Source organism: Callospermophilus lateralis, chromosome 19, assembly GCF_048772815.1.
Source record: "Callospermophilus lateralis isolate mCalLat2 chromosome 19, mCalLat2.hap1, whole genome shotgun sequence".
Taxonomy (NCBI): domain Eukaryota; kingdom Metazoa; phylum Chordata; class Mammalia; order Rodentia; family Sciuridae; genus Callospermophilus; species Callospermophilus lateralis.
Genome location: NC_135323.1, coordinates 5,837,755 through 5,863,696, shown reverse-complemented (window position 1 = coordinate 5,863,696; position 25,942 = coordinate 5,837,755). Strand labels below are relative to the sequence as shown.

General features: G+C 46.6%; 1 protein-coding gene across 2 annotated transcripts in view; it reads right to left on the bottom strand.

Annotated features, from left to right (window-relative positions):
- Positions 1–578: 578 nt before the first annotated feature.
- Positions 579–25,942, bottom strand: part of Adcy9 (adenylate cyclase 9) — a 115,758-nt gene continuing 90,394 nt past the window's right edge. For both annotated transcript variants that reach the window (XM_076839765.2, XM_076839766.2), the window contains exons 6-11: positions 22,881–22,983; positions 19,232–19,440; positions 15,363–15,522; positions 14,071–14,219; positions 10,955–10,996; positions 579–4,861 (exon numbers count right to left, since the gene is read on the bottom strand). In XM_076839765.2, the coding sequence (XP_076695880.1) occupies positions 3,670–4,861; positions 10,955–10,996; positions 14,071–14,219; positions 15,363–15,522; positions 19,232–19,440; positions 22,881–22,983 (1,855 nt within the window). In that variant the 3' untranslated portion in view covers positions 579–3,669. The remainder of the gene's footprint in view (positions 4,862–10,954; positions 10,997–14,070; positions 14,220–15,362; positions 15,523–19,231; positions 19,441–22,880; positions 22,984–25,942) is intronic.

Genomic DNA, 25,942 nt, shown 5'->3' with positions numbered 1-25,942 from the left:
AAACATCCATCGTTGGGCCTATTGATACATGGATTGGAGGTGCTGGGAGCCCCTAAGATCTGTGCAAGATGGAGGTGGCTTTTTCTAGGAAGAGATTCTGCTTTTAAACAGTTTTTGGATGGGTTAGGGGCTTCCCCCAAACATCAGGCCCACCATGGTGCAGGTATCTGTGATCAACATGAGGGTGAATGCTGGGGCAATCTCAGAAAACCTACTTGGTTTTCTCAGTTGGTTTCTTAAGATGCTGCAGGACAACTATTTTAAGTAAAGTCCCAGTGAAGTAGGGAATTATCACAAGCACAGTGTGTCCTGAAACTTGATTTTAATTTTTAAATCCCATGTAAAAAGGAACATATCACAGAGAGAGAGAGAGAGATATCTCTCTCTCTCTCTCACACACGCACACACACACACACACCCCTTTTTTAGTTGACTGATTTTTGGAATTACATTGTAAAGGAAAAGCAAATCTTTCCATTTCAGCCATAAACTGCAGAAAACACGATGAGTCTAAAGAAGATTGCCCCAGTCTCTAAAAGGTGCTCATCTTTTCAATGAGGAAATGCCAGGCACCAAAGTTAGATTTTAGAATATTTTAATGTCCATTTCTTCAGTGGATGCATTTTGAAATTTTTGGAATTAACAATTTAAAAAGAGCAGAGCAAAGGAAATATGGAAAATGCAAACAGTGGGTTCTTGCTGATTTCATTTCAGATTCTAGGCATGATGTGATTTTTGAAACAAACAAAAATGCTTACCTTGAAAACTTTGAAATGTAAATGCAGAAGTATCTTTGGAAAGTGCAAGTGATCACAGTCCAGATGAGGGGTGGCACACTGCCTTTGGCTCTCCATGTCACGTGCAAATGTGCAGGTGCAGTCCCCGCAAGTGAAGTCAAGTCAGTATTGAGGGAGCTGTGTGCAGGTGTGGTGCAATCTGAGGGACTCTCAAGCTTTTTAAGGGCTCACAACTGGTGCTCTACTTTGTCTGCACTGGGTAAAATCATATGTGCTTGTTGATCATATAGACATATAAAATTTGATCTGATCTGGGGCCATGAAGAAAATAGCATTTGCAACTCAAAGCGACTATTTACACACATTCAATTCTGACATATTGCTTCCTACCCTAAGTTCTTAAGAAGTACTGCCACCTGCAGGACACCTCCCCCCCCACCCCCAAGCCCACAGTCAGAAGCTCCACCACCTCCAGAGACAGCCACTAGTTCAGTGCCAGTGGATGGCAAGTGTGCACAAAGATTCTGTGGCTCTGCATTGAGGTATGCTTTGGAGCAGGGCATCGAGGAGGAGAGATTGTCTGCAGGGTGGTTTAGGAAGCCCTGGTGCTTTAAAGACCACTCATTCTTTGTGTAAGCGGCCTGTCCTCAGAGGCTCTATTTGCCCAGTGCTGAACCAGAGGCTAATGATTCTCTCCCCTGGGTCTGCAGCTTGGAGGTTAAGGGGAGATGAGGAATCACAAACACCTTTGTAGCAGGGGAGGGAAACAGTTGGACAGGGAAGAAAAGAAGTGTGTGTAGAGATAAACCTGGTAGAGCGTTTATATTTTTATTTGGTGGTACTAGGGAGTGAACCCAGGGCTGCTCTAGCACTGAGCGACATCCCCAGCCTCCTATTTTATTTTGAGACAGGGTCTCACTAAGCTGCTGAGGCTGATCTCAACTTTCATTCTTTCTATCTCAGCCTTCCAAATAGCTGGGATTATAGGCATGTGCCACCACACATGGCTGGTAGGGCACATTTTGAGAGAGATAATATTGGCAACCAGCCAGTCCCTCAAAGCTATACAGCTTATAAGTGGAAGGCAAAGAGAATGACCCTCGGATATACACCTAATACTGATGGGAGAAAGGCTGATGTGTCTTCCACCCCTAGTGCAAGGAAAGCATCAGGTAGTGTTTCTTAAGAAAAAAAAATCTGCGGTGTTTTATAAGAATACATTCTTCAGAATTAAGAGGTATTGTCACAACCATCCTTTCTTTAGAATTGGAAGACAAACTGACAGTCAAACCTGAAGGAAACTCTCACAGTCACAGTCCCAGGACTGGGGCACTGCTGGGTGGCCGTCCCAGGTGTCGCCTCAAGGTAACTGACCAGAACAGAGATGTCACCAGGCCAGAAGCGGCAGATTCTGTCTCTGGGGGGGAGTGATGTGAGAATTAACAGTGAGGTTCACCAGCGAGAGAACATAGAGTGCGGTGTGCGGACCTTGACAAGTGCCAAGCTGGTCTTCAGTGGCATCATGAACCACATGCCAGTGTCACTGGGCAAAATGACCAGGACAGGGCAACTGTGGCTTGAGTTCCATTCAACATCAACTTCAGACTCAATGTGGCAAAACATGACTACTAGCTGGGGTGGCACCCAAGAGGACAGATGCGACTTTTCTTAGGTTTTCTGCCTCCTGCTGGCTGGACAGATGGCTCTGCCCCTAGGTACTTGGTGTGAGAGGATGCAGGAGACTGCATTCTGCTGTGATTAAGTCCAGACTAAGTCGGCCAAGCAGCTGTGGAGTGGGAAAGATCGAGGAACTTCCTGAACATGTGAAGCCAAGACAGCGCCTGCGCCACCTGCACGGGCTTGCCTAAAGCCCAGCTGGTTTCGGCCTGAATCTCCACAAGGGGGAGCACCCTGGGCTGCAGTTTGGCCCCCTGTGGTGGAAACACAAGGGACACCTTGTCCTTGATGGTCTGCTGCGCCCTTTTGGAACCCCCTGCCCTCCCATGGCCTGTTTCCCTCCATCAAAACACGAGCACCCCCTCCCCAGACACACATCCTGATAAATAAATAAATAAATAACTGCAACCCTCAGGCATTGATTTTGAGCTTCCCCCTCTGACGAGTCAGCTTCTAACATAAACACCTTCACTCCCACTGGAAGACCCCTCAGTGGAGGGTCAGGGTGAAGAAGGGCTTTGAGATACCTGAGGCCTGGGTTTACAAGCTTTGTGCCCGGTGAGCATTTGAAATCTTGGCCTGCATGCGGGTGAACCCTGAAATCACTTGATGTGGGGAGCGGTCCACCCATGGCCCATGCACGGGAAGGCCCAGGTGCTTGGGAGAGCATGGCAGGAGGGGCTTTTGGGCTTTTTCAGCCCATGCTCCCCTCTCTACCCCATCCCAGCGAATTACTGGCACTTTATATCAGATTCATAGATGCAAATGTGTGTGCCTATGTGTGCTTACTGAGAAAGGCCAGGTTACTGGGAAACACTATCACGTATACAGAAAAAAATAAACTTGGAAACACTGTATGAGCCAACAACAACAAAAAGTGTCTTGTGAGAAAAGGCAATAAAAATGAGATCTAACCACAGCTTCTGTTTCAAAAGTCAAACAGTACCCAGAACCACGACCCCACTGGCCGCTGTCCTGGCCTGGAGGCAAGCCCACCCTGAAGGCACTTGTTCTCCTTCAGCAGCTGAACGGATCATCCCCAAGGGGGGTGATTTCCAAGGAAGGGAGCAAAGAAAAGAAGAAATGGATGGAAACGAACCCTGAATAACTGTGATCCACACAGAATTAGGGCTGAAATGACCACATAACACCACATCCGGGACAGGAACTGTGGCGCTTAGAAAGTGCCACAGCCAAATACAAATATTATTGTGTTTCGACGAACAGAGCACCTCAGGCAGCTCTGGGCGCTGCCTCACACACTCTTGGAGACGTTGAGCCTGGTGAGCTCGTTGGCTTCTTCCACTCCCACATCCTCACAGTCCTCCTTCTCTATGGCTTTGCCAAAGCGACACCTTTCTTCGGCCTTGATGGGCTCTTTCCAGGGTCTCTTAGAAGACAGGTGCAGGTCTTTAGCCTGTGCGTTGTCATCAGAGCCCAAGGATGTCTTGTCTGAGTACTGGACAGAAGGCACCAGGTTGGCGATCTCGTCCGTGGGAGATCGCCCGATGCTGCCATCCACCTGGACACGGATGTCCGGGGAAATGGACAGCTGGTGCTGGGGTACCACCCCATTGTCCGTGCACTTTGGGTAAAGGTAGGTCTTCATCTGCCCTTTGCCCTTGACATTCACCGTCCCCCGGTAGTCGAAGTCGTAGCCCATCTTGCTCAGCACGCGGTAACTCTCTTCGCTCACCTGGATACGGCACTCCACCCCAGTGGTGTCCATCCTGCTGGCAATGTTGACGGTGTCCCCCCAGATATCATATAGCAACTTGGTGGTACCGATGACACCCGCCGTGAGGGGGCCATGGTTAAAGCCGACCCTGAGCTTGAAGTTGAACCAGAGCATGTTATTGTTGAAGTCGTCTACCACACGCATCATCTCCTTGGCAAACTCGAAAAGGATCCGCAAGTGCTCCTGTGGGTGGCCGCCCTCCTGGCACTGGGCAGTGTTCAGCCCTGACGCGGCCATGTATGTGGCCCCAATGGTCTTGATCTTCTCAATGCTGCTGTAGTCTGCCTTGCTCAGGAGCTCATCGAAGTCCCCGATGAGCTCATTGAGGACGCGGTAGCACTCCTTGCCCCCTTCGTAGTTCTCCTCATAGAACTCGCTGAAGTTGACGATGCTGGCAAAGATCACTCCTCCGCTATCGTGGTTCTTGGAGTAGGTCTGGGAAACCTTCAGCTGCTCTGCCACGTGGTAGGGGATGATGTTCCTCAGCAGCCAGTCGGCCTGGTCCCTCATGCTCTGGATCTTGGTGCGGTGGAGATCTGCCTCCACATCCCCATGGTAGTGCAGGCGGTAGCTGACCTCGAACTCTCGGTTCAGGAACCAGACCAGCAGGAGCAGGAGGAAGAAGGCAAGAATGAGCTCCTTGCCCACGAGGCTGGCTGGCTCGCTGCTGTCCTGTGGCAGCGAGCTGTTGCATGGGCTCCTCTTGGCACTGGGGAGCAGAGAGATGAGAAAGGACATCCTGCTAAGTGCATCTGTTAAGGGAGAGTTCTGAAGCTGCCCAGCTAACCAGCACCCTACACCGCAGGGGCGGAATTCAACCCTCAACAATTTCAAGCTGCTGTATGACAGCCTGCTTCTGCTTCTGCAGCAGGCCGCAGAGATGGAGCTACAGATAGCGACTTCAGCAACTAAGTCTTTATAATCAGAACAGCGTGATGACTTTTGTCCCACAAGTCTTTAGCTTTGTTTAGACATCTTTTTCTTTCTCTCAACTTTTTCTTTTGAAAAATCTCAACTTTTCAGAAAAGTTAAAAATCTAGTAAAAGAATCCTATATTCTTCACCTGGATCCCACAGTTGTGAGCATTTTGCCACTTTGCCTTTCTCTCTTAACACGTGCGCGCACACACACACACACACACACACACACGTTTTGTTAAACTTCTCTCCCCTTCTCTCTCTCCCTTGCTCTCTCTCTCTCTTTGGCAGCACTGGGTTGAATCCCCAGATCTCATCATACCAGGCAAATACTCTACCACTGAGCTATAATATCAGCCTTGCTAAGCATTGTGAAAGTAAGTTGCTGCTAACGTGACACTCCAGTCCTACTCTGGTAAACACCTTCCAAGATGAGGGCATTTCCCTGTGTAACCACAACATCATTACCATGCCCAGGAAGTTTAATAGTATCTGATATATGTGCTTCTTAGGTTTCTGATCCAACAGAATTTTAATTTACAAAGAATTTCTTTAAGTTCTCTACTATCTACTTGTATTAAAGTTTTGCAAAATATATTTTCCCCTATTCTGGGTTAATTCTGTTTTGCCAAAGTAATTGAAGACAACATCAAAGAAACAAGAATAGGGCCGGGGTTGTAGCTCAGTGGCAGAGTGCTTGCCTCGCATGTGTGGGGCACTGGGTTCAACCCTCAGCACCACATAAAAACGAATAAACAAAACAAAGATATTGTGTCCATGTAGAACTAAAAAAAAGTTCAAAAAAGACAAAAACAAAAACAAGAATACAGGTAGGCATGGCAGCTTGTTATCCCAGCTACTCAGGAGGCTGAGGCAGGAGGATCACAAGTTCAAGGCCAGTCTGGGTAACTTAGTGAGAAACTGTCTCAAAATTTTTAGGCTGGGGGTGTGGCTCAGTGGTAGGGGGCCTCTGGTTCAATCCCTCATACTGAAAAATAAAAATAAATAGATAAATACATAGATAGATAGAATATATGAATATACTTTAATATTGAGTATACTCATATATAAACTAGTTGTGGTAGCATATGCCTGTAACCCCAGCGTTATGTCCTCTTCCCTCCTTCCCTCCCTTTTATTAACAATGCTGTGATTGTTCTGTTCAATAAATGTTACACCTTGAAGTATTTGTAAAGTGCCCAAGGTAGACTACTAGATTTTAGGTAATAATGGGCTTGGTCTCTATATATACATAACTGTATCTGTTACTGAAGCATCTGAAATTTAAATAGCTCTTTGACACAGAAATCTCATTTTTTTGGTCAAAGTATTTAGTAAGTCTTACTGCTACTTGTGACGTAAGGTTATTTAAAACAGTGTCTTTGGCATGGCCATGAAAGTCCTCCTCAAAGCACTGTCTCAAAAGCCCTGAACTTGGACTGGAACCCCTGGGCTATTCAGAGAGTTCTGGGACCTTGGGCAAGCCATACCACCTTGCCAGGTCCCAATTTCTTTGTGTGGAAACTGGGAAGATGGACTGGAGTATGGCCAAGTCCCTTCTGACCTGAGGTTCTGTGCAGAAAAGAGATCAGTGGGCGCAAGGTTGCAATCCTTAGGAGGGCCTGTTTGCAAGGTGGCCCAGGCTGGGCTCAGGGTGCTTGGATCTGGGGTCCCACCACTCCTGGGCTGCAGTGCCACATAAGTGCGTGTACAGATAGGCAGGTATGGTGACTCCTGCACTCTTTGTGGAAGCCTGAACCTTAGGTATGTGCTGGGCACAGGCTGCCGATGTCACCACCCCTACTAACCCTTGGTGGCAAGTCTCCCTGGGTTTCCCAAGTGTAGCCACAGTCGTGGTGGAGAATGAGCACATTCCCTGTGATGACACTAGGAGAGGGCTCCTGGAATCAGTTTTCCCCTGGCTGATTTTGCTCTGCGTCCTTTCACTACAATGGCCTCTAACCATGAGCATGAGGATGTGCTCAGTCCTGTGAGCTGGGGGCTGCTCTTGGGAGCTCCTGACACAGGCTTTGGCTGAACACCTATGAACTGGGGCCCACAGGTCCTCTATAGTAAGCTATCCCATACTTATTCATTCTCCTCACTGTCATTGACACAAATGACACTATATACTATGAATCTGAAGTGCTCAGCAAAGCGACTACTTATTTTAGATGAGTAAAACGTGGACTGGACCAGCTCCTGATGCCCTCTGGCTGGCTTTTAAGCAGAGTAGCCCAAGACCTGAGATCAGAAGAAACATGCCTCCTGTCCTTATGGTTCATCTCATTGGGTTAGGATTCGGGTTTCCTTTTGGTTCTCCACAGTGGTGACAGCGAGGAATGGCCCTGTTTAGGTGCCACTGAAGTTAAACATCACCTGAATGTACAAGGAGACATTTAAAATCTCCATGGAGAAGATGGGTTTCCTCTCCTGCGCTTGTGTACTGCTCTCGAAACTTTTCCTGCTATGCTGCAGGAAAAGCCAGCTGTAGCTGACCCTGGAGATTGGTGTGGCCAATACCCTGTGGGCAGAAGAGGGGGAGAGCAGGGCCAGGGCAGGTAGGACAGGCAAATGAACTACAGATGCTACTCAACTTCCAGTGGGACTATGTCCTGACAAATCATCATAAATACTATAAGTCAAAAATACATTTTATACCCCTGAGCTTCCTGAAACCGGAGCTTGGCCTCATGTACCTGCATTGTGCTCAGAACACTTACATGGGCCTATAGTGGGGCAAACTCATCTAACTCAAAGGCTGTGTTATAACACAGGGCTGAACACCTCATGTAACTTATATTGTGCTGGAAGTGAAAATAAGAATGGTTGCGTGGGTTCACTTTCCTGCCATCTCAAAGCACAGAAACAGTGAAGTTTAGCTGCTGCAAGCTGGGGACTAACTCTGCACTGCTGGATTTTTCCCTCTCCTAGAACCAGTGTTATATAGGGCACCTGAAACAAGCAGGGAAGAGAGGCACTGCCAGGGTATGACCTCCCTCCCTCCCCCAGGTGGATGGAGCAGGGAAATAACCCCACTCCTAACTTCAAACAGCAAAGGTTGGTTTCAAAAAAAGGAATTTGGGGAGATTCAATGCAAGAGAACTCATGACTGGATACTTCCATGTGTGACATTAAATAACTCATGGAAGCTAATGTAGAATATAGTATATACATTATCATGGGGAAGTGGGATTTAAAAATAGAAAAAAAAAAAAAAAAAGAAAACCAGGATCACTTGCTGTCCTAAACAGCTAAATGTGGCATTTGCTAACATTTCAGGGTGTTTCAGAGCACTTTAAAATCTGCACCTGGGGAGGAACGGGGTGTCACCAGGAGGAGTTGGAGAGGTACCTGGGTGTTGGTGATGTTTTGTTTCTTGGTCTGTGTTCACTTGGGGGAAATGCACTATGTTATACTGTTAGGACCTGGGGACTTTCCTGTACCTGTGTCACTCGTCATTAAAACAGTAACTTAAAAATGATGCTAGATGTTTTGTTTTTAAATACTGTAGTTGTAAATCATCACTCATTATTTTATCATAAATATTATGTCTTGGGCTGGTCTGTGGCTCAGTGCTAGACCACTTGCCTTGCATGTATGAGGCGCTGGGTTCAAATTCTTAGCACCACACATAAATAAAGGTCTATTGACAACTCAAAAAATATTAAAAATAAATAAATGAATGACTTACAATTTTTTAACAAATATAGTAAAATATAATACCTAGCAATAGTTATAGTACATACACAATTTCACATAATAAATATCATACACATTTCCCATATTGGCTGTATTTTAACAGTTGTACTATTTGGGTGTATCATAATTTAATTCTTTTGTACTGAGAACTGAAGTTGCTGATAATTTTCAATATTAACCATCATTGTGATTAATATTTGGGGGCATACAGCCTTTATCCTACGATGAATTCTTTCCTCAGCAAATAGGCAAGAAAGAACTGCTAGGTTAAGGCCTATAAACATTTAAAAGACTTTTTTTAAAAAATTTTTTTAGTTGTTGACAGACCTTTATTTTTATTTATTTGTATGTGGTGCTGAGAATAGAACCCAGTGCCTCACGCATACTAGGCAAGCGTACTACTGCTGAGCCACAACCCCAGCCCTTAAAGACTTTTTAAAAAGACTGTTGCCAGGCACAGTGGCGCACGCCTGTAATCCCAGTGGTTCGGGAGGCTGAGGCAGGAGGATCCTGAGTTCAAAGGCAGCCTTAGCAAAAGTGAGGTGCTAAGCAACTCAGTGAGACCCTGTCTCTAACAAAATACAAAATAGGGTTGGGGATGTGGCTCAGTGGTCAAGTGCCCCTGAATTCAATCCCGGATATAAAAAAAAAAAAAAAAAATTGTCAAATTACTTCTAGAAACTGCTGTAACATTCTGAGAAGTAATGAGGCATGGTAGAAAGGCCATACCCTAGGAATGAGGGAGCCTATGACTAACTGTGTGACTGTGGGCAGGGCAGGTTCCTCAACTTCTCTGAGCTTCAGCTTCAGGGACAGAAACAAAGTCACCTAACATATCAGGTTATGGTGACGATTAAGTGAACATCACCTACTCTGGATATTCATTTACAACTTTTCAAAAGTCTAATTTAAAAGACCAAAGAGAATTGTTCAGGTATTTAAATGTAAGATGGGGGTGCTGGGGATGTGGCTCAAGCAGTAGCGTGCTCGCCTGGCATGCATGAGGCCCGGGTTCGATCCTCAGCACCACATACAAACAAAGATGTTGTGTTCGCCCAAAACTAAAAAATAAATATTAAAAAAAATTCTCTCTCTCTAAAAAAAATATTTAAAAAAAAAATAAAAAAAATAAATGTGAGATGGCTTCAGTATTGACAATACTGACAATGTATCCGTATTTATCTTCTGCTCACATTTCCTCTTTAATGAACTTTCTGTTGTTCTGTCTTTTATCTGTGTAGGCCTTAATTAGCTCTTTATATAATAGTTCCACAAATATTTTTCTGTTTACTTTTTCTTTCTCTTTCTTATTTGTCATTTGGTCTTTGTAATCCTATTTATGTATTTATTTTTAATTTTTAAAAAATATTTATTTTTTAGTTGGACACAATAGTTTTATTTTGTTTATTTTTATGTGATGCTGGGGATTGAACCCAGGGCCTCAAATGTGCTAGGCAAGCACTCTACCACTGAGCCACAATCCTAGCCCATGTGATCCTATTTATTATTAATAAGTCTAGAAAATTATCTCTGTCTTAGAGGCTTGAAAACTAATTTTGTTTTTTTCTAGATTTTATATACGCGTATATATATATGTTGTAGTTGGACACAATACCTTTTATTTATTTATTTTCATGTGGTGCTGAGGATCGAACCCAGGGCCTTGCACACACAAGGCAAGTGCTCCACTGCTGAGCCAAAACCCCAGCCCTATATAGGCTTTTTATTTTTGACTTTTCAATTTATATAGAATTTATTTTGATGTTTATAGTAAAGCAAGCAAGGCCTAACATTGTTTTAGGGGAAAAATAACTATTTTTCCTTGACTTGTGAAATTTCCTCTGTAAAGACTTACATAAAATTAAACAAATTTTAATACATGTCTGAATATTATTTTAGCACTCTGGAGATTGAAGCAGGAAGATCACTTGAACCCAGGAATTCAAGGCCAGTTGGGGTGACATAAAGAGACCCTGTCTCAAAAAAGTCTTTCTACTTTTTCAATAAGACATATAACTATGATATAATATTTAAACAAGTACTTATTTTTACTTTATTTTTAAAGAATGCATATGCTGTTTATTTTATTTGTGGCATGACTGCTTTCAGGAAGCTCTGAAATCAGCAGTAATGAGACAGTCACTTTCATTTGTCCAGGTATAGACATCACATTAAAAGCTTACCTGAAATTCTGTGCTGCATCCAGGGGTGAAATTACTATGGAACTGTAATTAAAATGCAGAAAAATACTGTTAAGAAAGCAAAAAGCATTACAGAAAGTCACCTAAGAAGAGCTGAAGCAACTTTCCAGTGTGGGATATGGACTAAAGGAATGGCTATTCTCCCAGGGACGGCCCCTTCCTGTACTCCTATGTCCCCTGAAGCTGGAGAGCTTTGGCTCTCTGAAGCCCCTCCTCTTCAGTGAAAGTTTATGTTTTTGTTTCCCTACCCACCTGCTCCCCTGCTCCCCATCCTGGCAAGGCCTGGCAATGACAAGGGGCTGAGCAGGGCTCAGGGCTCAGAGGATCTTCTGGGCAGAGGCATCCTGGGTCGGGGTGTTTCACCTTCCAGCCCCCGAAGCCTTATCTAGGACCTGCCACCTGGATTCTGGGCAGGAAGGCAATGTGGTGATCCCTACCACATTGTCTTCCTGGACCCCTGGGGAAAAGTCCCACAGCTGTGACTAAATGTTACCATGAATGGCAATGAGGCCTCTGTGACAGCTCTTAGGTTAAAAGTTGGTGGCCAAATTTCTAGCTTTTGGTGCAGAGCCTGTCATGGACCATGTCTTCAGGAAGGTAAAAGCGGGCTTTACTTTGCTTTAAGTAATTTAACTATTTATTACAGTTCCTTTCAAATACCAAAAGGCAATTCAACTTTAAAGTCCCTATTTGATCTTACTTTGAATATCTTTCATAACATTACTATTAAGTAAATTGAGGAAAGACATTTAATCTGTGCATTTTTGGCCACTGCTTGGTTAATACCAAAAAGTGTGCTACTAATATGACATTTGACAATACTGGGATGAAGTGGCCCATTGTGCGCTTTATGTGTGTGTGTGTGTGTGAGAGATGCTGGGGATTAAACCCAGGGCCTTGTGCATGTGAGGCAAGCATTCTACCAACTGAGCTATATTCCTATCCACCTACTGTGTGCTTTTATACTGACTAAAGTAGTGGTCCTCAGCGACAGATATGCCACTCCTAGATGGGCACCTTGAAATGTGGGGTCTCTCTGGTGGTGGATATAATAGTTTAAGAAACTGGGGAACTGGGATGCTTAGATATCTTGCCAAGCACAATGAAGTGGCTCATGCACTTCTAAATAACCTGCTTCTTAAACCCTCTGAGATTATGTCCAGATGGTTCTTTGATACATGCTAATAGTGAAACATTTTTAAGAGAAGTTACAGAAGAAGTCTAATATTTAGCAGAGGTTTGTTATACAAATAAGCTTATTAGTTTAAGAGATCATTGATTTTTTAAAATAAAATACTTCACTGTGTGCATCCCACTGAGGTATTATTGTTTCAAAGTACATATTTGGTTGACAAAAGGTAAAAGCCACAAAACCAGTTGCAGATGTGCAACAGGCAATTTGAGACTTGTTTTCATAAACTGAGACCCAAACATCATTCAACCAGTAGAACCCACCAAAGAGAGGGGCCTCACTGGCCCCTGCTTGCACAGTGTAATTTAAATGTCCCTCTGGTGACCCTTGGATATACTTCTCAATTTTTGCAGCCCCATCAGTGTGGGAGACCAACCTTACATGTGACTGAGTCACACTCCCTGGCTGGGTGCTGAGGTGCTCAGTCACAGAAATATGGCAGAGCTTTCCCCACCCTTCTTGGGTTTGAGGATTGGTGTCTCCTGCGTGGGTGTGTCTTGCTACAGCCCCATGGGTGGAGCTATGCTCACCTGTTCCTTTGTAATATAACCCCTTGCCCTGTTTAGGATAGAATCTTCCCTGGAAGTGCCTTGTGTGTGTCCCCTTCTCTTACTGTGTCCTTGGGTGTGGCCTACCCAGGTGTCAGTCAACCTGCTGACAGTGGACATCATGAAGATAGACTCAGTCCCCTGAAACCTGACTCCTTGCCTCATTTGAATAGCTTCTCCTCAATAAAAGGGGTCAGCGCGTGCTCTTGCTCTCTCTCTTCCTGCGGACCCTTAAGGTCAGAGAAGCCGTCACAGTGACCCCAGAGAAAAAGGTATTTGTGTCTCTTGTGTGGTTATTTTGTGCAGTCCAGTCAGCCTAGTTCAACTGGAGTGACCCTGAGCCTTTTAGTCGCGAAAACAGAAACCTGGCACATCAGAACTGGTCCTGTCTGCAGAGGTCACCACAGGACTCCTGCCTCTGTCCACACCATGCTCCCTACTTCTCAGCACCCAGCAGTGAAGGTCATCTTGAGTGCAGAAACTTAATATCCTCCTCAGCCCATGGCTGGACTTCAAGACCAAAGACATATGCAGTGACTGGAGGTTGTTCCTGTGTCTCACATTATAACAAGGAACCATGGTGACCTTCTAATCACCCTACATCTTCATTTCTCAGGCTTCAAAGTCTGTCACCTATCTTGGAATGTGTACTCTATTTCAGAGCAGGTTAATTCTGCTTCCTCTTCATTTCTGCACCACCTGGACCTCTGCTTTTTCACTGTCCTGATCATCTCCTTTGAGATGGCTTTGGGTCTGACTTTCTTAGATTCCAACTTATTCACTGCAAGTACGTTCAGACACTACCACTGCATTCTATCTACATGGGGCAGTCACCCAAGAATATCTACATCCAAACACACACTGATTGAGTATCCTTTACCAAAATGCTCGGGGCCAGAAGAATTTCAGATTTTGGAATATTTGCACACATATAGTAAGGTGTCTTTGGGATGAGAACCAAGTCTAAACAGGAAATCTGTTCATGTTCCACATACATGTTGTATAGACTGAGGGTAATTTCATATAACATCTTAAATAATTTTGTGCATGAATAGTTGGTGTGCATCAAACTACCAGACTTCTGGCATGAAGTTGGTGCTCAAAAGTTTTGAGATTTTTCAGAATTTTGAACTTTGGATCTTGATGCTCAACCGGCAGCACGCTGTTATAAACTGTTCTTTCTTTCATACATTACCTTAGGGCACCTTGCCGCTACTCTTTGGATACTATATGGGTTGGAAGCTACTCTGGGTCTTGGTGGAAAACATCCACCATGCAGAGGGGCATCAGCACTACAGTGAAAGCACAGCCTAAGAGACATCAGGCAGGTGGTCACAGCTGAGGACACCATTGCATACCTGTCTGGACACAGGGAGATGTAGAGCAGGAGCAGTGGCCCAGCCCCCACGATGGTAGCAAGGGAGGACCTCATCCAGGAGCTGAGCTGGCAGAAGTTACAGTAGTGCACAACGGCCACCAGCACTGCCGAGCTGGTGGACACAGTGAACTGTAAGAGAAGCCAGTGTTAGGACAGCCATGTTGCGCTCATGTCCCACCCAGGCCGTACAATACAGCCAGCCTGCCACCGGCCCACAGCTGTTCAACAATGCATCCCTGATACTGCTGATGGCCTATTTGTGTGCAAGAGCGCTTACTTTTGGTGAGCCAGTGGTTTAAAGGACAGATCACACCTCTTTGGACCTGTGACCCAGTGCTTAGGTTCCAAGTTTTTGTTGGCACAGAGACTCTCCTCCAGGTGTGTGAAAATGGCACACATCTTTATGGTAGAAAGGAAAGTGCTCCCGCTGGGCAGCACTATGGGGTCAGTTACCTTCCAAACACTTCCTCAGGCCCCTGCTCAAAGCTTACTGAAGTGTCATTTGGTGTTAAAGCACCAAATGCAATCAGCCTGCCCTGGAAGCTCACGTTACACTGACATGAACCAAAAACATAATCTTCCCCAACAATATTAGCTTGCCCTTTGAGTTTAACCCAAAAGCTCCTTTTTTGATCAGGGACAGCTGATCCAGACATACATAAGTTACTTGTGCCGGTTCTATAGATTCACACATTATCTTACCTCGTTTGGAAGGTTGGACAGACACTTCTTTGTAAAGCATAATAAAAATACAAATGCTCCTCAACCTCCAATAAGGCTAAGTCCCAATGAGACTCACATGTGGAAATTACTGTTAAGTCAAAATGCATTCAGTCCACCTAACCTACAAGATGTCACAGCTCAGACTGCCCCATGAACCTTCAGCCAGGCAAAGTCAGCCAATTCCAAGCCTGTTTGATAAGCAAGTGCTGACCATCTTCCATTGATTTACTGACTATTGCACTGCAAGTAAAAATCAGAATGATCATATGGGTATGCCTTCACACCATTCCGAAATCAAAAATCATGAGCTGAACTATGGTAAGTGGGGACTATTTGTAATTAATTTGACACGAGTAAAGCTGGAGAGGATGTGAGCCCATTGGGGAATCTCTCCAGCATGCTCTGTTTCAAAAGGTGCTCAGGCAGTGGCAGAACACACCTCTTTAAGGGCCGATATTTAAGTGACTGTCCCAAGTAATCAGGTTGAGGGATCACGGAAGGTCAGCGAGCTTGCAGGGTATGGAAATCACATTACTAGCCATTACTTACGTGTATATTTGTCTCAAATTCAGAGGTGATGTGTGAGTAGACAGCAAGGGCAGGCAGGGACACCAGGACAGCCCCGATGCAGTGGCGAGGGAGCCAGCCAGCAATCCACTCCAGCAGGTGCTTTGTGCATGCCATGACATCCTCCAGGAAGAACACCATCCTGGGACAGGGAGGGGTGAGGAAGCAGGATCAGAGGGCCCAGTGGGTCAGCCTGGCAGGGGCCCAGCCCGCACTGCCCTTTACTGTCCTATGCTACTGCTGCCCACCTCCCTCACGCTTGGTAAAAGGCAAGTGAACTGGCCTTGCTTAGCTCATCATCCCAGACTTTAAGGTCAACTGTTGCATTTGGGTAAAATGTGCTTGTCAGAAGCCAAGCTTGCACCTCTGTGGGCCCAAGGAAGCATGTAAGAATAGCTACAGGCCTAAGGAGGGCTATAGTGGGCACTGTCACTGCCACCTGGCCCACCTATGGGCAGAAGATCCAGAATGGGGGTGGTCCTAGGGGTTCTGGGGGCCTTCCTGGTTGCCACAATGGTGGAGGGCTGCTACTGGCCTCCAGTGAGTACAGCCAGGGATGGAGATGCCCTGCCACCCATGGGAGAGAACCAAAGAGGAGGTTCTGCCTTGCCTGCTGCACAACTGCCACATGCCCTCAGATACCCTTGATGGTGTAAATGTTGCAGCCTGGGACCTGATTATATTCCATGCACAAATAGGAAGTTCTGGGTGATATTAACCTGCAAATCTCTGAGAATGCAATTCCTCTGCAAACCAAGTGAAAATTGTCCTTCATTTTGCTTGGGACATCAAAGGTCACTCAGCATTTCAGACCAAACCCAGCTCATAGTGTGTGGCCCCCAACCCCACACCCCTACCTCAGCTCCTGGTGTGTGGCCCCAACTCCACACCCACAGTCTGTTTCCAACTGTCACATGTGCAGCAGGGATTATGGGCATGAGGGCAAATGGTAGACTGCTCTATTACTCCCCAGTTAGCAGCACCCTGGCATGCCTGAGGGGAAAGCACTGAGGGCTCCATCGCAAGTGACTTCCTTTCTGTTTCTCCTTCACACTGCAGTGAAGGCATTCCACTGCTTCCTTGTGCAATTGTGTTTCTGAGTGTGGTACATCTCAGGAGTGTGATATTAACAAAATACTTTCTATACGGGGGGAAGTGGAGTGTGGGCTGCAATGTCAGGTGAGGGGATAAACTGGCCTTGGCTGAGTGATGGGCTCTCTGGGTAGGGGTGGGTGAGAGGCAAAGGAAAGGGTACGGGGGTCCAATTGGGACAGAGACTCACAGACATTCTGGGGAGACCAGACCTCCTTTTAAGCCTGCTTCCAGAGAGCTGAGGACAGGCCCACTGCCTTTGGCTCTGGAGAGGTCAGGAGCTACCGCTGGACAATAATATGTGCCTTTCCACATGCCTGTGGTTGGAGCCTTCGGTCCTGAACTCCTGTAGTGTGTCAGCTGCTTTGGCTGAGCTCAGCCATGGCCAGGAACTAGTGACTCTCCAGCCATCTCCCACATGGACTCAGGCATATTCTGGACCTTTTCATGTCTTGGAAGCTCTGGCTTCCTGATAGCTAAAGGATAACAGAGGTCCTGGATTATCTCCAAGAATACCACAAATAAATATGCTCACAGGTAGAACCCAGAGGTCCTGAAGGAGGATAGAGGGAGCTGAGTTGTTCCTAGGAGATGACACTGGAGGCCCTTCCTGATGGTCTTTGAAACCACAGAGTTCCAAGGACAAGACCAGCTGGTATCACCCTCGCCTGGTGGTGAACTGGAGGAAGGAGACCCTGAGTAGAGATATGGGAAGGCTTTTGGGTGAGGCAGGTAACAATCCAGGCCACTCACTGAGGAAGCTGCAGAACTGGCTCCCTGGGGTGCCTACATACTCTACAGTACAGGTTCTTTGGGATCTAGGATCCTAAAAATGGCCCTTAGAGGGGCCAGGGGAAGCCATTTGAGGTCCACCCTCTCTTGGGCTTTGATAGCTGCTAGCACACTGAATTCTAGCAATTCAAAGCTCTTGTAGGGGCATATCAGCGCCTTACTCTCTAGTCGCTCAGGGATTGCCCAGTCACCTGCAGCCCTTTGTGTCTCAGAGGAGCAGGGCCTACAGGACAGGGAGCAATGGCTGCATGGTTAAATACAGTTAAGTCATGGGGACAATGCTAAATTCAGAGAGGCCAAGAGCCACAGAACCCTGTTAGAGAGAAGCTTTGGGGTAGAGGGGGTGGTGAGTGACTGCTATAGGGTTTCTTTTGGGGTGATGGAAATGTTCTAAAATTACATGTTTGTACAACTGTAAATTTACTAAAAACCACTGAATTCTACACCTGAATGAATGAGTTTATTATATGTGAATTATCACAATAAAATTGATTTTTTTAAAGGAAAAACAAACAAACTAGGGGCCAAAAACTGACTTGGTCTGGGTTTGGCAGAAGCAGACCCTGGGCAGGGTTTGACTGCAAGCAGCTTCTCTGGGAGTGAGAGGAGGAGCTGAGATGGCAGCAGAGGCCGGGGGGTGGGGGGGGGTGGGGGTGGGGGTACAGTCAGGAAGGGTCCTTGCTGTGCACCATGGGCTTGTTCTTGGAAGGGAATTTTGGAGACAGTGAAGACACTCTAGGGAGGAGGGTGTGGCCTCTGCAGTCCTAGCAAAGACTTGGGGTGGGGGTAGGAGGTCCTAGGTAGCCAGACAGAAGGAGGCAAGGATCCCAGCCTGCCCACTTGAAAGAGAAAAGATTAGTATGTAGAAGTCTCAGGACCAAATCTGAACTATTTTTTTCCACATTGGGATATTGCTAAGATTAGCAGAAAACCACGGTCAGGCTTTCTCCCATATCCATTTTACCCCTAGCTCCTAGTGGGCTTGCCCCTGCCGAGAGGCTGTGCTGTTGAGTGTGATGGGGCTGGGTATGGGGGTGCGGGGCAAGGACCTGCTGTCAAGGTGCCCAGCAGGCAGGCCTGTGGTGCCATCGGCGTGTGCCTAAGCAGGATGCCCTGTGCATTGCACCTGGTCAGAATGGCGGAGCTGCCCAAACTCTGGGCTGGTCCTCTGGGCCAGCTTCCTGGAAAGGCAACTCAAACCCTTTTTGTCTTTTGGAAATGCACCTTTTCATTACTGAGCCGTATGAACACATACTACAGTTTCTAGGTATTAGATATGAGTCACTCAGGTGACCTGCAAATATTTCTCCTGCTCCCTGAGTTCTTTCACTTCCTCCATGGTGTTCTTTGTAGCACGAAAGTTTTAAATTTTGATAAGTTCCAATTTATCTATTTTTTTCTTGTTGCGTGTGCTTTTGGTGTCATATAAAATCCAAGCTTGTGCAGACTGATGTCTGTGATTTCAAAGGGTTCACACTCTGGCTTTCCTATTTAGAAGAGGCACTTGCCCATCAGCTGTCACCTATCATTTGCTCCCGATCCACTGAGTAGAGATTTGGGAACCTTTCTGTCTCCACTGGTTTCCCTATTCTGGACATTTCATATAATAGGACTGCACATTGCATACTATGTCATCTTTGATGACCCTGCCCCATCTCGTTTCTTCCCACTTCTCTGATTTAGGAGATCCAGGGATGAGCTGGTGGCAGCTGGGGCTGCAGAAGGCACCAGCCCTCTCCACTAAGCAGCTCCCACACGTGTGGAGTGCCAGCGCCTGCGAGGAGGTGGCTGTGCAGTGGGGTGGGGGCACAGGGAGAGGAGGGAAAAACGGCAGTCCCCAGAAGCAAGTTTGGAGGGTCAGCTGGCTTAGGACCCCGACCCACTGTGCTGCAGTCAGCCTGTTCCGCCATAAACCATGGAGCCAGAAGAGGGAGCTAAAGGCTAGAGAACTGCCCTGCAGTGGTTACCTGATGGAGACCACAAGGGACAGCACCTCCAGCAGCAGGGCCCCACTGAAGACGGCCAGAGCGGCAGGTGGAGGAGGCGTGGCAGCAGCCCCATACTTGAGGAAGCAGGTGACCGAGAGGATTAGGAACACTGTTGTGGACAGAAACACATCCAGGAGGGAGCTGAAGGTAGCACTGGCAAAAGTCTTCACAGGAGAATTCTTTATGACCTGTTTAGAGCAGGAGGGGACTGGGGTGAGTCCATGTGGCCACAGATGGCCACAGAGTCTAACTCAAAGGGGAAAACACTCATGTTTACTGAGAGCCTGCCTAGTGCAAACCAGGCATGAGGTGGCAAGAGCTTTAAGTGGGACATCTCTTTGCTACTGACCCACTTAATGATAAGAAAACTAAGGCACAGAGAAGTTAAGAACTTTCCTAAGGTCACACAGTGACTGATAACAAGCCACATGCTCTCACAGACATATTATACATTGAGTCAGGGAGATGAGATGCTGCCTGGCAGAGTTAATGAGTCCACATGTGTAAGGACAGTTGGATGAAAGCAAGAGTTGGAAGCTGCCAGCAAATGGCTGGGCCTCAGGTTTGAGGGTGGGAAGGGTGGCTCCATGACAGAAAACAGGCGGGGATTTAGGTGGCAGCTGAAGAAAGCTCCTGCCTATTGAACAGGGGTGCCTGCCAGCAGCACCTCTTCTTCCCTGGGAGCCTGCACTGCCCGGCTGGGCACTGGGTGCAGTTGTAGCCATGAAATGATCCCTGCAAGTAACTCAGCCTGGTGGTGGGAAAGGATGGGGACAGGAAGTGCAGGAGAGTGTGTGAAGTAAAACAGAGACATGCATGTGCTGTGAGGACATTAAGAAGGCAGGAACAGCAATGGCACTAACCGTCCATGGGAGGACTACTCCAGCCCCACTGTGGGCCCTGTAGGGGCCTGATCTTGATCAGTGCTCATAACAGCCACAGAGAAGGAAATACTACTGATCTCTGTGCAGATGGGGAGCCGAGCTAGGCTGCCTCTCCAAGGACACACAGCAAACAAGGAACCAGGCTTCAACCAGGCAAGCTGGCTCCCCAGTGTACCTGTAACCCTCTCCAGATGAACCTGAAGGCCGGGGCTACAGTAGGAAGAAAGGGAGCAGCCAACCACCAAAGTTGCTTTCTACTGGGTGCTGCAACTCTGAGCAGGGCGCCAGGCAGAAGGGGCTGAAGCCCATGGAAGGCAGAGGTCTATTGTGTATTACTCTAGGACAAACTGGCTCTAGAGCCTCAGCCTCAGCCCAGGACCCCAAGATGGGCAAGCCTGGAGAAGGGGAGTTCAGCGCTTGGGGCTGAGGCTGTGGGCTGGCTGTGATACCAGGCTTGGAATGGGAAGAGCAACCTGAGGGCAGGGCTAGGTTCTAAAGTCCCTCCAGGAAACTCAGAGGCTCTGCGAGTAGGTCTTGATTTCTGAAGTGCCCTCAAAAGACCCCCAGTCTCTGGGGTGAGGCTGCCTACCCTGACTTTGTTCTCTCTGGGGCTCTACCTAGCTCCAGGGAATGGCCACGGCTTGCTGCAGTTGGCCCAGGTTGGGCAGTAGGGGCTCAGGGTCTGCTGTGAGGCTCTTGCAGGATAGTCACAGTGTGGGGGACCTTTCTTCCCACCTCAGTGCTGAGGTTTCTGACTTCCCCACGTGTGGGGCCTGGGGGTAAAGGCCCCACTCTCCTTGCTTTAGGTGTTCACAACCCTTCACCACTACTTGCTGTGACAGCTTGTCCCTGTTACCCAACCTGCCCATGCCCAGGTCTCCTTTCTGAAAGCAGGGATACAATGGGTGCCTACACCTCATGGGTGGTGGGGATGCTTACAGAGAACATCCATGTGGAGTACTGGGTACAGCCAGCTCCCCAACACCATTGTGGTTTGGAAGACAGTTGTTCCTGTGTCTCTCTCCTCTCTACCCTGTCTCAAGGCAGGTCTCAGACAGGCCTTGTGTTCAGTGACAGCTTCCCACCCATCTTGCCCAGCTCCATCACCTTCCATGACCCAGGATCTTCATGACACACAATCTGATGGGGCCAAGTGACCACTTTGGCCTTCAGCATAATGCTCATTGCATGGGCAGTCATCATCTGGACCCTGCCCATCAGGTGCCCTCCCTTTGGAGGCACCTGAAACTCCTTGGCTACACCAGGCTCTTTTCTATCTAAGGTTTGTAGGGGCTGGTCCCTCCCTCTGGAATGTTCCCTCATCCTTCATCTGGCTAGTTCCTGGTCTTCCTACTGGAGTGGGCTTCGGAGTCTCCTCCCTTTGGGCCTCCCTCTGGGGCGGCTGCCTCACCGTCTCCTTGCAGGGCACGACTGGGCCCATGGCTCTGCATTGTTATTTCTAATTACTGCTCTCTTACCAGGCATCAATATGCTCTAGCACCACGAACCAAACCAGGCAGAGCGGATGCTCAATAAATGTTTATTGCCTAGAGAAATGGCTGATAAATGTGCCTTCCATCTGGGGTCACCACAGCACAGAATGGGGTGTGGCTGAGATGCTGGCTTTGAGGTGTCCACCCTCCCTGTGATATTGTGGGCCTCTGCTTAGGCTTTCTCAGCCTTAGCTGTCTCTTTGGTAAAATAGGAATATTCACAAGTTTCCATACAGGGCTATTTGTGAAGAGTAAACTGGATCCTGTTTTGCCTCACAGGCTACCAAGTGATCAGCTCATGGGTGCCCTGCAGACCCTGTGCATGGGATGTTAACTGATAGCCACTGTCCCTTGGAGGCTGATAGAAGGTATTGCCTCCAAACCCATGAGGCACAAACTGGCTCTCTCTGGCTCCCATGGTTTCTCAGGAGTCTGGGCCAGTGCCTGGACATAAAGATTTGCAGAATGAGTGTATGGACTTTGAATGAAAAGCCCTTTTGGTCCTAGGATTGGGCCAGTGTGCACTTTTGACTTGAATGCTGGGGGAGGTCAGGTTCTGGCCCAAAAGAAAAAATTCAAGGACATGTTGTCAGAACCCCAACCAGGCTCCAGATTCTTGCATTTATTCAAGGACCCTATTAGCAATCAGGTGTGTGTGGGGAGGTGGGGCGGGTTGTGCTGAGTGTGGGTAATGAGGGAATTGTCAGGGAGGAGGCATCTGATCATAATTCCAACATGGAATACACATAAATAAAAGAATAAAGGGGAAGTAAAATCCAGTTTAAGGTGAGGGAAGGTTTTTTTAAAGAAATGACATGTGTGCTGAGCATTCGAGGACAACAGAGGCTAAGGCAGTGCCAGGGTAGGAGGGATGTGAGCATATTTTGTGTCAAGAGGAAAAGGCTTTGTGAGCTCCTGGGCCCACCTCCAGGGAAGAAAGAAACAGAGTTCTGGGGAGAGGAGTGTGGCTCATGACCCCAGAGCAGGCGTGCCCAGGGCAGGCACCATGAGGCACAAACTGCAAAGGAGAGGGTCTAGCAACCATGAAGCTTGGTCTTTAAGATACAGGACCATAGAAAGGTTGAAGTTTTTCTCCCTTGCAAAGATAAATTAACACACATCTGCAATTTAGGGTTTATAGACTGCAGGAAATTAACACCAGCCTTCATTTTCCTGCCACTCACTAAAGCAAGAATGGATGGTGAGCTGCCCACAAGAACAACGGGCTCTGTGGAGAGATGAAGAGCGCACCTCCTCCTGATAGCTGGTCCTGTAGCAGCGCTCCAGCTCCGCATCCAGGAAGTTGAGGCTGAACTGGTTAATGGGTGGCTTGAAAAAATAATCCTTCATCAGGCTAGAAGACATAACAAATGGAATTGATCAACATCTGGCACAATCATCCTATCAGATCACAATCAACTATGAAAACACCACTCATAGAGCACATCACAAACACTGCATCTGAGAGCCACTGTGCAATAGGTGTTGCTCTGCTATCCCCTTTAAAACTTATCTCTGGGAAGTCCTTTGTGTTCCTACATATAATCACATGTTCCATTTCACGTCCATTAAAGAGTGACCATGGCCACAATCATAATACACATCATTAGTACCTTGCTTTTGAACATATATTCCTAATATCCCAGATTACAAGATACAAAGACAGGTTTCTTTGTCTTGTGAAAAGATCTTTTCTGAAGAGCCAGCAGATCCCTGTACTGAGAGTACTTGTATTGATTTGGAGGCTTCAAATGAAAATATAATTCAGAACCAGCTGTCCTGTCACCCAGAGTACTGACAGTAATTATGACTATGAGAGCTAACAGGTTGTTAGCACAAAATGGTGTTGATAGTTAGTGTAATTTTGGTGCTATTGTCACATATGCAGATTGTGTGTTAAACCTGAAAGATGATAAAGCTCAATGATTTTAATAGCAGAGAAATCAAATATGCTTTACATGATTCTTTCAATTTTTTTATGAATTGCTAGCAAATAGTAAGATCCTTTTTAAACTGCAGAAAATTACTACAAATTAAAGGGAACGTTAACATGATATCAGAAGGCAAATATAGCTGTGGAGAGCAGCCTGCCTCGTACAGTAACCACTAGCATAACATCAGGCGGGACACAGGAGTGCCTGGCATGTGCTTGGCACCTGGGAGGCCCTGCTGTGCAAGCCTCCCTTCCCCTGATGCAGAGGGGACCTCTCTTCTGTGAGTGTTCAATGACCTGGGCCTTTCTTAGACTCAGAAGAGAGCCTCTGTCCCCTGATGTGGGCTTCTCTCTCCTTCCTTCCAGTCAGGAAGCACAGACAGGGACAGCAGAGCAGCTGTAAGGAGGGTGCGTGGTGGCCACATTTTGACCCCTGAGGGGCAGAAATGACCCTGTGGTAAGCTGTACTGCTCCTTCTAAATCAATTCGGGAAGCTCCACCTCTGGGGATGGGTGTAGCTCATTTTGGACTAATCCCCTCATAGACAACTACAGCTCTGGGAAAAAAATACAAAAACAGGGGCTGGGGCTGGGGCACAGTGGTAGAGCACTTGCCTTGCATGTATGAGGCATTGAGTTCAATCCTCAGCACTACATAAAAACAAATAAAGGCATTGTGTCTGTGACAAAAACAAAACAAAACAACAACAGCAACAACAACAACAACACCAAAAAACAACTGCTGATAAGCACAAGAGAGGGACCAGGGGCAGGTCCAGAATAGAGGGGTGTTATTCCTGAAACAAAGGAACAATACCAGGTAAATGTCTGGGGTGTGTGTGTGTGTGTGTGTGTGTTGTGTGTTTGTGTGTGTGGCCTGAAGACAGACATTAGTCAGCACCATATGTAGGGTAGCGTAAACTCAGAAAAATCACCAGTCTTACTGGCTTAAAAAAAAGGAAAATGAATTTTGGGGAGACCACAAAGATGAAGTTATTAATATCAGAAGGGAGAGAATTAGGGAAAGAGATCCCCAAATTCTGCATGTAAGTTGCTCAAATCTCTGGCTGATCCTTGTAGGTCATGAAGAGGCATGACAGACTACAAGCAGCCCACTTACAGCTAAAAGAACAGCTAGATGGTAGTTAAAGTTTGAATTCAGATAAGTTAACTGACTGCTGAAACAAAAAATAGATAATCTTCAGAGTAATATTAACAAAAATCAGGTTTCTTAAGTTTTACACACAAAGTCCACAACACAATCCAAAATTTTAGGCATAGAAGAAGACAGGAAAACATGGGTGCACTCAATAGGAAAGCAGTCAGGAGAAAGCAGCTTGAGGGCACGAGGCTGGGTCAAGGTGAGGGTTATGATGAATGCAGGTGTGACCGATACCTGTGATAACTACAGCGAGAGAAAGGAGAGAATGGGAACCTATAACACTGTGAGATTTCTTCATTTAAAATGAAGTGATACAATAGTAATTCTACAAAGATCACACAGACACTTAAGGAAGTATATCTGTTATTCCTAGAATAACCACTAAACTGTGGTCTGGGGTGTGGCTACCACTGAGCTACAACCCCAGACCACAGTTAGAATTTTAATAGATTTCTCTAAACAACTGATAGAATGTAAGGGGGCGGGCACCAGGGACTGAAATGGAATAAACTAAACTCCAGGCATGTATGATTATGCCAAAATGAACTTGAGTATTATGTACAACCATAATGCACCAATAAAAGAAAAAAAACAGAATAATAGAAAATGAATAAAGAAACAGATGATCTAAACCACTGTACTGACTACCAGGACTTAACTGACATCTGTGGGTCACAGCATCCCATGAGTACAGAGCTCACATTCTTTTTGAGTGCAATGATAGTTCACCCATCAGATCACATGTGGGGACATAAAACATGTCCTGACCAATGTAAAAGGACTGAAATCACAGAGTATGTCCCTGGACTATAACATTAAATTAGACACTAATGCTAATATATGTAAAAACTATTCCTCATTCAAAGGAGTCAGTGCTCCTGAGCTGGGGCGGGGGGAGGCAGAAAATGGGCTTGGAATACCCTGCTCTGCTAGAACGTGACTGCCCCATACAAATGAAGGGGTGGAGTCAAAAGGACCCAGGCACCGGTCCAAAGGGAGCGCTAGTTGGTCAGATCGGGCATCCCAACATAAAAAGTGCCAAGATGGATTATAGTCCATGAAATAAAACAGGAGTGCATGAGTTTAGGCTAACAATGGATGGATGCCTGTTATCCCAGTGATTTAGGAAGATAGCAAGTTTGAGGCCAGTGGTATGGTGGTGCATGCCTGTTATCCCAGTGATTTAGGAAGATAGCAAGTTTGAGGCCAGTCTTAGCAA